General features: G+C 41.7%; 1 protein-coding gene across 2 annotated transcripts in view; it reads right to left on the minus strand.

Moving 5' to 3' along the window:
• FGD5 (FYVE, RhoGEF and PH domain containing 5) overlaps positions 1 to 12,505 on the minus strand; it is a 113,828-nt gene that overhangs the window by 50,033 nt on the left and 51,290 nt on the right. For both annotated transcript variants that reach the window (XM_032987827.2, XM_042799645.1), the window contains exons 4-5: positions 6,440 to 6,498; positions 6,300 to 6,330 (exon numbers count right to left, since the gene is read on the minus strand). In XM_032987827.2, the coding sequence (XP_032843718.1) occupies positions 6,300 to 6,330; positions 6,440 to 6,498 (90 nt within the window). The remainder of the gene's footprint in view (positions 1 to 6,299; positions 6,331 to 6,439; positions 6,499 to 12,505) is intronic.

Below are 12,505 nucleotides of genomic sequence, written 5' to 3' on the forward strand. Positions count from 1 at the left end.
TTTGACCCTTTGTGAGTGGGCCAGAGAGGAAATCTTACTGCAGCCCAAACTTTATACAGCTGGAGTCTACACTGATTGCATAAAACGTTGCAGGCTTTTACAAGCATGACAACTCCTAAAAGGAAGGTGGATTCAACAGATACTGCGTATTGCAGAATCCAAGGCTCTTTTGGACATCGAGGCATTGCACCTGAGGCGAGGGTGAAAAGTTCAATGGGGGAGAAGAGTCTCCATATTAAAGCTGAATGCAGACATGAGATGCTGTACAGTATGCTGTGAACCAAGTCTGACCCATGGGTGGTTCTTGAAGATATCTTCCTTATGGTCAGCAGCTTCTCTCCTAATGAAGAAAGTGAAAGTGGGACCCCTGAATTAAAAAGTGGCACATCTCCTGTAGCAGAATGAGTGACCCTTGATCTGCACTGAGCAGTGATCTTTCAAAATTTCTCATTTCTGATCTCAGCAGAAACAATGCCAGATGAACAGCAGAAACTACTATTGCAGCAGACACAATTAATCTCTTACCCTGCCATTGCAGGGTATACAATCTAGATCACGAACCCTGACCTCAACACACACTCACATGCAGTCAAATACACACATTCATCCAAAACACTGCAAAAGAGTTTCAGAACTGGTAAGCTGTGTAGTATGCATTGCAAATACTGTATCGCTGAGTCTTGTTACCAGGGAACTGTCCTGATGCCAAATGTGCTAGTGCAACTTCCCTCTCCTTTTAAGAGATATACAGATTATCTGAAAGCTATTTTGGATCAACATTCCCAACACAGAAGCTCCCGGGACGATACATAGCTATTTTCCCATTGCTGATGAAGACAACAATGAATAAATAAATGAGAAAAAAATCAGCATACTCTTAGTGAGGACAGGCAATTCATTTTTAACAGTGCATCGTTAGGCTTTTATAAGAGCTTCAGAGGATCTAGCAGTCAGCTAGCTCTTCATTTAGACAGCACGTTCCATTCACTAAAGCATTTAATTAGGCAAGTAATGACTTGATTGGTCCAGCAGAACTATGAATATCATCCAAGAAATTCACAGTAGTAAAAAAGGCTCAGTTAAACATTCACTGGAAGTATAAATAATTGGAAAGATGGAGTTCTGTTTTGTCTAACATGTAATAGTGGCTCCTAAATCAGATGTTTATTTTTTGTTCTTGAGAACATGCTGCCCACAAGAATTCTGAAATTAGAGTTTAACCAGTGAGCTTCATGACAATGTACATTTAGGTATCTTTGAGTTCGTGTCTTGAGCACTAATATGATTTTGTTCTTTTTTATTTCCTAAGACTTATTTTTCAGTCGGAAGCCTTGGGATGCCCAGTGCAGGGCTGGATCCAAACTTCTCCAAGGGTCGTAAAACCAGCACATATTCATATCCGTGTCTTCAAATGCCGAGGAAGCATAAATCTGGGTCTTGCTGTTTCTAAGAATTGTGGCCCATTGTTATAAGGAAAATGCAAACCAGGAAACAGGATCAACTTTCTTTGAACAGGGAGGTGCTGGGGCTGGTTCTTTTTTCAGTGCAGAGCTGTCCTTCTAGGTACTTTAATTCAGTAAATGCCTTGGAGGGAAGAAATAATGACTTCAGATGGGTTTATACCCCCCCAAAAAAAGGTGATTTCAGATACAAAAGCCAAAGACAAAATAGACGTGAACATGGTACACTATCAAGAAAATGCTTGATCCCATACAGAGTGGGATCCTGAGGCAGTCTTGAGTCATACTAAGTTTGATTTGTGTGCATCTAGTAAAGAAATTTGTAACAGACTGGCTAAAGGGAAGCAAATAAACCAAACTCTTGGTCCTCAGAGGTGATGTGTGAAATATCAGCCTGAGAAAGCAACCTGCAGCATATTTGTTCTGGAGCAAGCATGAAGGAAAAGATGACAAGTGCAGCTTGCATTACAAAGAATGACAAAGTTTGAGATTTAAATCATCCTGAAGAAAATGCAAAGACTAATCAACATTGGAAAACTAAATTATGAGTACCAAGACATCAGGGACTTGGACTGCAAAGCCCTGCCAGTCCCATCTGCTCAGTCCAGAATGAGGTCTTAACTCCCTGCTCCAGAAAACTGCATTACCTTTGAGCAGAGCAAATAACAGCTAACCCTTTAGATTATTATCACTACTACCACACCAACTGATACCAAGTTTGTGAGCTAACACAATGTTTCCACTCTTTCAGTTCAATAGCAGAGTGGGTGTATGGAAATGTCATCGTTTTGGCAATCAATCAATTTATTAAAGTCTCCGCTGAAAGGCCAAACAGATTCTGTTATGCTGAATGAACAGCAGCTCCAGCCAAAGCCTGGAAATGAGATGGGAAACTGCTCCTGCTGCAGGCTTAAGAAAAGCCTTTTTTTTTCTTTCTGAAAGCAGCTAGGGTGTGGTTTAGTTCCTTGCCTTTCTTATCAACATGTGGGTTTATATGAGAAGATGAGACTTGATACTTGAAGATGAGCATTCAGAAACTGTTTTCTTGAGAAAGTTGGTGACAGGGAACAGAGAGAAGCCTGATCTGAGATATGCTGTCAAGGAAACCTTTGGTCCTGTCTGGCCCCAGTGGGGTGTTGTACCGTGAGGGCAGTGCGGTGACTGTGGTAACTGGTAGTTTCTTGTGACATCTGCCAGTGGGACCTGTGTCATCAGTGAACGCACAGCAAAGCACAATTTTTTACTGATGTGACTATTACTAATGCTATCCAAATATGCAAAAAGGAGTAATTAGTTCATTGAAACTTTTTGCGCTATGACAGTATTGAAAAGCCTCAGTTAGGCAATAATACTCCTGTAGTCTGAGGGACTTACATGTTGTAAAATTGGTAGTAGTTTCTCTAGATTTCCAGAATTATAGACTGAGAAACAGGTGAATATAAAGATCCAACAGTATTTGAGGTGGGAAGGGTAATAGTGCTGGGACTGTGGCTTTCTAGATTGAACATGAGTGCAACAGAGAAACCTGCAGATTATTTCTGAATGCCACTGCAGTAGGTAGCCATCAGCCTACAGCAGTAGAGATCAGGTATGCTAGGGCTATAAGCACCCAATAAGACAGAAATGAACCCTCTGATCTTGTTCCCATAAAGATTTTTGATCTCTTCTAAACTAAGGAGTGCCTGAACTAGTAGTCAAGTGTGAAAACTGACTGTTCATCTCTTCTCCCTCAGTCTCTAACCCAGGTGCCACTCATAAATCCTCATTACTTAGAAAGCCAACTCAGAAACAATTAAATCTTATTTGAGAAACTTGCTGCTTGACTCTGCTGAGAAAGGCCTCCAGTAGCCTCTATAGTAGTGTACGCATTTGGTGATGAGGCAAGAAGGACAGTTTTCCACTGCAGAAGAAAATTATTAACAAAAATTTTGCACCCTAAATCTCATCCTAAAATTGATGCAGATATTTCTGAATTTTCTAACTTGAGACAATGGGAACTGGGACAAGGAAAGTGAAGAGTGTGTGGTTACAGTGATTCTGTCACTTCACGACCTGTAAGTGGTTTAACTTTGTAAATCAATGCGCTCATTTAAGGGTTTACTTTAGGTCCATCTCTTACTTTAATTTGAAATTTTAACTCCTCTTTTGGTGCTCTAACTTTGATAATTAAGGAAATAATGAGCATATGCAAAGCATTCATAAGATCCCACCACTATCCAGTGGGATGGGCAGGCAGGGAAACAAAATCTCAGCAAAATAGGATTCAGTGGAATTTTCTGTTACAGGACTGAAATGTAGATAAAAACCAAGTAAGTGCTTCCAGTTAAAATCGATGACTGACAGAAATCATATAACTTGCCCAGTCATAGGAGTGCTATTACCAGTATCTTTTCCCTGTTAAATTAACCATCTGATCCAAACCTAATTATTAAGTATGATTAAAACAGAGCCAATTCCCTTCACACCTTAAAATCTTAATTCCAGGACTGGCAAGCCAAGATCTAGGTAATGTTACTTATTTTCTGTAATAAGCATTTCTGCTTAGAAAGTGTCTGAGTTCCTCAACAGGAGAGCAAGGAGTAGTCACATTTTTGAGTCAAGCCAGGAAAACTGTTTTCATTCCCTCGTATCTTTGAGCCAACGCTGGCGCACTGCAGCAGATAAAATTTGCAATCAAGCGGAGTTTCTCCCTAACTAACCTATGAGCTGTAATTTTTATGAAGATTCTTTTTATTGGAGATTACCAACAGTTTAGAGTCCATCCAGCTGGAGGTGAGTGGCATGCACTTGCATCTGTAAGTGTTTCTAAACTAAAAAAATTTAGCAAAGATATAAACCAGAACCCCTGTCCCATGTTAAAGTTATCAACTTGGAAAAGAGAGCAAAAATGATATTTCCTGTTCCTTCCAAATGATTTATACAGTCAGAAAATAGTAGTATTGTGAAAACGCATAAAATATTCATTAGCACACATAACCTTGGAGCCAAATTCACCACACAGGGATTTACCAGAGGAAAGAGAAAAAGGCAAAGTAAGTCCTGAAGGGCCTGGGAAAGTCCTGAAGCATCCTTTTCCTGGCCCAGTAACAGCATAGGCAAGGCAGCCTGACAGTAACACGATGCTATAGCAGCTATGAGGGTGTGTATCCATTCATGCTGGGGCTAAAGGCACTGAAGTACATTGCAAGAATTGGATCTGTATATTGGAAGATTTTCCAGGCCATGTTAATGAGCCACTTTTATCCCCTAGAGGTATATGGAAAATGCTAGGCTATGATGCAAATGAGAGGCCTCTCCTAGGCACCTCGACTAAATACAGTGCACTGTACATGCACTCTGGTTCAGCCCTGCATTCACATGCTGTCTATAATGTACCAGAGTACAAATGTATTTGGAAATGGAAAATTAAATACATTAAGCATTTTTAATCAGATGTATCTAATGAAGATGCAGAGTGCCTAATACTCTCTGTCAGGGTAATTTCCTGTGTGTAAATTTCTCTTCTGTTTTGATTTAGAAGCTGGCAGATGCTTTGGTTTGTTTTTGTTTGTTTGTTTGTTTGTTTGTTTTTCTTGACGATACTTTTGGAAATCTTATTTTCAGTAAGGAGTCCTGTGGGTTCCTTTAATGATCAGAAGCCCTGTAGTCCACAAGTGAAGAAACCACCCTGGCTTCCTCAGAAGACAATGGATAACTACAACTATATCTCACTAGTGTCAAATAATGTGTGTGTCTGTGCAGAAACCAGAGGAAAGCCAGGACAGATGAGGCAAATGGCTAGGCAGGTTATCACCAATTTATCAAAATATTGGTAGACTCTAGCTAAGCAGCTAAGTCCCTTAAAGTGTTTGGTTCTCAGCTGACCAGCTTGGCAGCTTCTGATTTGTTGAAATGTGATCACCTGCAAGCTGTTTGTCACATTTAAGGCTGCTCTCTTGCCTCTGCTGCCCAAGCCTGAGAAGGCTCTTAAGCTTTGGCAGCTTGCTTGAAAGACACAATGAGCAGGCAGCAATACAATGCTGAATTCATTACTTTTCTCTCCATCAGAGTTCCTGTCCACTGCTAGGGTCTGGGGTGTCCTTCAAGGACAACTTGGGGCTACTTTTTGCCATCTCAGGGAATTTCTTTCCAAGCAGCAGAGGGCATGCTTCATGTGGTGGCTATTATTCCCTACTGCCTTGTAAATAACAGCCAAGCAGTTGAGAGTGAGGCTACCTAAACTGTGGAGCAGCCTTCAGGGAAGCAGTGGCAGCTCTGTTAATGGGACACAGAGTCTTCTGGGACAAAGCCACCAGTGGGCTTATAGCAAGCAAGAGCTCTCTCAGGCTCTGCATGTGATTCTTTGTGTGTGTTCCCTTATGAGTTTCTGACACCAGAGCCTGTATTTTGCCCATGGTGACTATCTGTGTCACAGTGTGGGTATCGAGGCCACGCTGGATATTACTGATACTGCATTATCAGAAAAAAGCTTAAAAGGAAGCAGAGTGAATCCCTTCAAATCAAATCCCTATGCTCCATAGCTCTGCTCCTGTCTCTGAAAAGAGAGGGTTCACCCCTTTTTATCACCATCTCCTCTACACTGGGCTTATTCTGCATCCTACACCGTCTCAGAGCCCCAGCAAGGCCTGTTGGCCAACACCTTTCCCTGTGAATGACAAATGCTATATTGGAGGATCTGTAGGAAGAGCAGGTTAGTGGCAGACATTATTCCTTTGAAATGGTTCACAGTAAGCCATTTCTCCACAAATTCACCTCAGTCCCTTCAATGCTTTGATGTCTTCTAAATTGCAGCTAAGTAAAAGGGCAATTGGGTTTCAGTGATTAAAATTATTTACTTACCATGCATAACAGCTGGAGCATTTCCACGTATCTGGGAAAAGAGACAAACTTATTAATTGCCATCAAACCAATGCTTGAAGGGTGGATTGTGTAGCTCCAGTTTTAGGAGAGCAACAGATAGGTTGTAACAGTCAACTCACACTTTTTCTGAGGACATCAACTCCTGGGCAATGAGGTAAGCTCTGGACTGGCCTTCTTTCTGTCAACGGCAAAAAACAGAGACAATTAAGAGATGTCTCAATCCAAGAAGTAAAGCAGTGTTAGAGGGCACTTTGAACTGACATATTCCTTCAGTAAAAATAGCGACCAGGCTTTTATTCTTTGTTGTCCAGTGTCTGGCACCCTGGAGTCCTTTCCATGATTACTTGTTTCTGCAATTCAAATACTAGTAATATAGTAAAATATCATAGCTGCCAAGGCAGATGTCAAGTTTGAAGAATGTGTTCTTATTGAAGAAGGAGAGAAATTTTCTCTTGATTTTTACAGGTCCAAAATTTGTCAGAAAAGCAGAAAGTGCCTAGATTTGAATAGGCTAGCTTCATGGCTTCTGAGGCTCATACTATGTGTTTAGTACTCTTAATTACATGGAAAAGGGAGTTCTTTATCAAAATGTCACTTTATCAAAAATACTCCAAACTGTTCTGACTGCTGTGAGACCTGTGGAAGCAAATGGGGTAAAGGGCTTTATTGCATGCTAAACAAAATGTCTAAGCTAAATGGCCATAAATATCTTCAGAAAGCAAACAGTTCAGTACTCTGTCAGACAACATTGTTTGCAGTCTCAGTGGCATCTACTTAACTGATGGGCATCTCAGAAGACACGGGAAACTCTGAAAGAAGCAGAGTGTATGGCTCTGAGGTACAAATGTCTAATTAGGGTATTTTCCTTCTGTTTCATGACTTATCCTTATGATTTCCAAAGCATGGGAATATTTACTGAAAGGAAACTACTATGAAAAGTTTGACTTATTTAGAGGTGCTGAAGTAGGGAACTAAACCAGTAGTCTAGTAGTAGTAAAGAAAAGCAGCCCTCAGTGACCTGAAGTGGACTCAGGGGAGATGAGTTTAGCAGGAAGACTTTGTGACATTGTTTGCCAGATCAGGTATACTGGAAACCCACTGCTTACAGATACTGCTTCTGAAAGCCTCCTCCTCCGGAGACACTGGGACTTGCTGAGATATGATGCAGTCCCTTGGTGTAACAGTCAGGTGGGAAGTTTGTGGCTATATTTCCTCCACAAATCCTGCACAAGGGGGCTGCTAGGGGTCAGGGAACATAAAGCCTAAGTTGGACACCTCATAAAAAGTATTTATAGGACCCCAAACCCAAATCAGCTTCCCACAAATGCTGACTTCCCAAATCACGCTTGATAAGTCAGATACACAGTTGGGATTTACATGGCAGATCTGAACAGTATAAAATGTCTGAGCCAGTTCAAGCTAAATGCATTATAGACTTTTTACTCTCTGTCCATCCTCCTTATTAGCATTCCCTTGGGATGCAGGTGTTCTTGCACACAACAGAAGTATTTGAGTTACTCAAAGTCCCATTCCGTCATCACGGTGAACCATTTGCCACCTTTTGTATCTGTAAAGGGATCAACTTCTGGATTTCAGGATTTTCTTCCCCTCTCAAAGTTTCTGGTTCATTGTGCCTGATCTAAGCTGCAAACAGTGTAGGAAAGGATGAAACATTGCCTGAATTGCTGGAAGCTGAAATTCAGTCATGTGGGTACTTGGAGTGTAAAAAATCCAGTAACAAGGTCAACTGAAACATAATCAAACCAATTTCACTGTCCAACATCCGTAAATTAAAAGAGGAATATGCGATGGAATAGAAGTTAGATTTTTAAGATTCTTCCTGTTTTCATAACTTCAGGTATTCACTACAAAAGCAAGAAATTCAAGCACGAACAAGTGAATTCACCACTGCCTATTTCAGAGGAATCAAGGGCCAGTCAAAGCATGTTGCAAATAGATGTCAGTATTGACTGCACCCATGAGCAAAGGAAAGGCTTTTGTTTCTATAAGGAGACCAAAGATCCTTCACTGTTCTGTTTTCACCCTGAGGGTGATAGAACCCAAGGAGGATTACAGTCTGATCAATAGTGAATAGAGTGACAAAGTCCTTGAACCCTGATGATGATGGGTTAAATGATTGATGCTTCATGTATAGAAAATTAATGGTGTCACAGTGACCTTTTTTTCATCTTTAGTTTATTTCTGTGTATTTATTTTACTGGGAGGCCACTGAAGATTTCAACAGCCAGAGGGAATATAGAGAGTGATCTATTCATCAGTCTCAGATGTCTAGTCCACCTCTCCTTTAGCACCAGGAGTCTGAGAGTATGTCCCCTAGTGCTTTGTTCCTTTTAGGTGATGGGTGCCAAAAAGCATGTTTTAAATCACTTACTTTTGGAGAACCACACTACAGTTTAATAGAGTTTACTAGAAAGATTTTACATTTTTTTCCTTAGTTTCACTTTCCTGCTGGGAGCAAATATTTGGTTGCCCCTTTCCCCCTGGTTCCACTTTGTGAACACCTCTTGAGGATCATGATGTGCCTCTCCTGGTTTTCCAGACTGCTGTAGGAACACACTAGAGGCACTGAATTTTCTATTCTCTCTCATTTTCTCTACACAGACATAGCAGAGCAAATGAAAGGGAGTGTGTTTCTTTCTGGGTCACCTGGCCCAGTGCTGGCTGCCCAACACATCCTGTGTGGACAAGCCTGACCCCACGGTGCCAAGAAGCAGAGTGCATTTCCCCAGCAGGCCAGGCCCACTTTTCCTTTGCATACACACATTGTCACACTCTGTAATTCCTCTTATGATTAATATGTCTTAGACAAGAGGCTAAACACGGGGACCCCACTGTCTTGTGGCCTGTCTAGGGCGAGTTGGAGACAGTGTCTCTAGGCGTTGCCTGTCTTGTGTTATTTAATTGCTGTTTGTTTAACCAGGAAATGAACTCTGTGATTGACGACAGTGTCCAGAGACAGAGTTCTGGGAATAGGGGATAGAGGGGGTGCAGGTCCCTCAAGCATCAAGTTTCTGAAACAAAGCCCAAGTGGTTATTATAACACTGCCAAGCTGCCACCTTTTTAGTAATCTTTACTCCCTGTAGCCAGTCTTGTACCCAGCCCTGTGCGATGGTTCCTTACCAGTTCCCACTTCAGAAGCTGCACGCCAGGCCCCACTGCATGCCTTTGCTTAGCAGATGGAGGCCATGCAGACATGTGGGGACCCTTGGCATTCTGCTTCACCGAGTCTTCTTGTCTCACAACCTCATCAGGCCATCCTCCCCAAAACCAAATACTTAATAAAATGCTTTCAATGTACAATATAAAATTACAATATATAACTGAAATATCTTCCTCTTCTCTCCACTCTGAACAACATACTGGTGTCAGCAAGGTCACAAACACAACAGCACTTTAACCAGGTTAGGAACTTGTACAGCTCAGCTGATCAACATACTTGCGAAGCAAAGGTGATACTGTGCAATCATCTCTCCATTGGCTAACTAAGCCCTACAGCCCTCCTCCAAATGGATACCAAGTTTACTGATGGAAAACTAAGACCTAGAGATGTCTTGTGACTTGCTCAGAGTTTCTCTTCAAAAGCTTGTTTTCCAATGTTTCCAAATATTTTCCAAGGTATAATGAAGCACACCGCCACCAGAAAGCTTTTGTTTAGAACAATAAAGACCTAAAAGCCTACAGCTCCTTACAGTTGCATGCAGCTGAAGTTAAGTACTAGTCTTAGGGAGTTCAAACTGAGAAACTTTAAGTTACATGTCCCTTTTGTTCCTTCCGATAGAACAAACATTTGGGCCAAAAAAGGGCAAGTAGTGAACAGTAGAGAAAGGTGTCTAATGGCTGGCCCATGCTGAATGTGCTAATGTGGCACTTAACTGTTGCAGGATTCCTTTCTCTGTGTGGCAGTCATCCCATTTACGTAGGGATGATGTCTTCTCCACACCCAGTCCTTTACATGCTCTGGCTTTGTTCTGAGCAATGCCAAGGCATCTGCCATGGGCCCTAACAAGCCATGGTTTGATTAGATGGTACTTTGGTGACAGTGCCAGTCACTCCCCTCTGAGTGCCAGCTCTCAGTTGTGCTGACCCTGCTGTTTGCAGGACCTTGATCAGAACCAGATTGTTCTCCTGATCCAGCTTAAAAAATAGTGGGGCTGAGGGCAAATCTGCCTCCATGGGGCTGGAATAGGGTTGTATGACCTAAGAGCAGCACAAGTAGATCACAGAACAGTTCACTAAAACTGAAGAATTACTACTGCGCAATCCACTCATCTGGAGTCGTCAGGGAGTAACCCTTTGCATTTCAGAAGCAGGATAAGGAGTCAAGACATAGAAGCAGCAGCTTCATTCTTGTGTGTGCCACTGGCTTGCCATGCTGACATGGACAAACTGCATCTCTTTGAGCACTTTCCTATGTGTGTTCTTATTTCACAGACTCCTCGGGGTAGGTGCCTTGTAGCTGCATGGTACCCAGCACAAGAGTGCTACTGTCACAGTCAGAGGCTGACAAGACAGCAGTTGCAAGCTTCAGCCTCTGAGCTGAGTGACTTCATAATGCCTCTTTTGTAATCATTATGAACTATGTAGCAGTTCACAATGATGTCACAGTGGTGCCAACAGTAAACTGAGGCATTACAAGAACAAGTGACTTTTTCAGGCTAGCTCTGTGAGTCAGTGAGAGAGAAGGAAAAGCAGACCACATCTCCTGTCTTTCAGGCCCCTTCCTTGAAGAGCTAGATTGCAGTTCTCCTGGGGAATCTGTGTAATTACATAAATTAAGAGGTGTCCCTTGGAAGGCATCTGAATTAGGTGCTTCCTTGAGGCACACAAATCTGTCATTCCCAACTCCAGCACGTTTCAGTTTTGTGCGTGTGCATGTGTGTGTGTTTTAATACGTGAAGGTTAAAGGTTTGCAAAGCAGAATGATTAATGGAGTCTGGAAACCAAGCCCACCTAGTGGAAACAGATAAGGAGTAGCAAAGGCAATTTTATGTACTGCTGCCATCAGACAGTATCTGTCCTGCTTGTTGTGAGACCTTTGTGACTAAAGTTAGTGTTCCCTGTTTGTGTGGGGTACAGGTCCCCTTCATCTGCCATACGAGGTTGCTGCCCTCCTTTTCATCCGCTGCCTTTTGTTTTGATACCTGGGAGATGGATGGAGCATCTTACCTCCAGTGCTGCCTTCTCACAAGTACAGCATTCGGGATGGTTTCTGTATGAAGTTCCCCTTCATGCCCCACCCCTCAGCACACCACCATGTAATGGTAATGAGCACCCTTCCAGCCTGTCTAGGATTAGATATATTAAACCTAAAGTCCTAGATGACTAGCCAGAATGCTTTGGGTTTCCATTGGCATAAAATCCAGCCACATCTGGTCAGAATTCCCTTTATTTTATAGCATTTTGCTCTGGTTACAAGCTATTCACCTCGCTACAGATGTTGACGTTTTGCCACCAGCGTAACGATCACATCTTTCATATGCTGGCTGTATACAGTTCCTTGTAACATATTGCTGGTTTTAGACTAAACTTGACAGTATTTGCATACAGATTAGTTTACTTTTAGACTTCCCATACAGTTAACGGGCAGACAGATCTGTGTTCTGGATGAAAGAAATGTCTTTATGTTCCATCTATGGCTTTATTACTTCTCCTAGGATTTGTATTAATTAATTTCTTGAGTGCTTTATAGACAATAAATCTTACAGGTATTCACCCAGATTATTTTCTTATTATTCTTCTAAGATTCTCTTCAGCTTTTCTGATCAAACTCTCTCCTGTGTTTGCAGTTTAAGAGTGTTTTTAATTGTTCCTTTGCCTAGTGGCTTAATGTAGAGCTTGCTATATGTCATTCCTAACTATAACAGAGTACTTAAAATAGCTGATGCTGCTACAGTATTCCTAGCACTCTGTTTACCCTGCTTTCTTCTTTCAAAGGCACCCTGTAAAGAAAGACTCAGTTTCTTATCACTGTGGTGCAAACTGTGCAATTGATCACAGTCTAAATGCTTTTCATTGACTATTTGGGTTATTTTTATTTTTAAGCCTGTTACTTTCTTTGATCACTATATTTTAGCATGTGTGTGACACAGTCTAGATCAAGCAGGGTGATGGAAATAGCTCCTCAAGCCCAGCCCAAAGCAACATATTTTATAGTGTTGTTACA

This window comes from Tyto alba, unplaced genomic scaffold (assembly GCF_018691265.1).
Source record: "Tyto alba isolate M040663 unplaced genomic scaffold, T.alba_DEE_v4.0 Super-Scaffold_3, whole genome shotgun sequence".
NCBI classification, from domain to species: domain Eukaryota; kingdom Metazoa; phylum Chordata; class Aves; order Strigiformes; family Tytonidae; genus Tyto; species Tyto alba.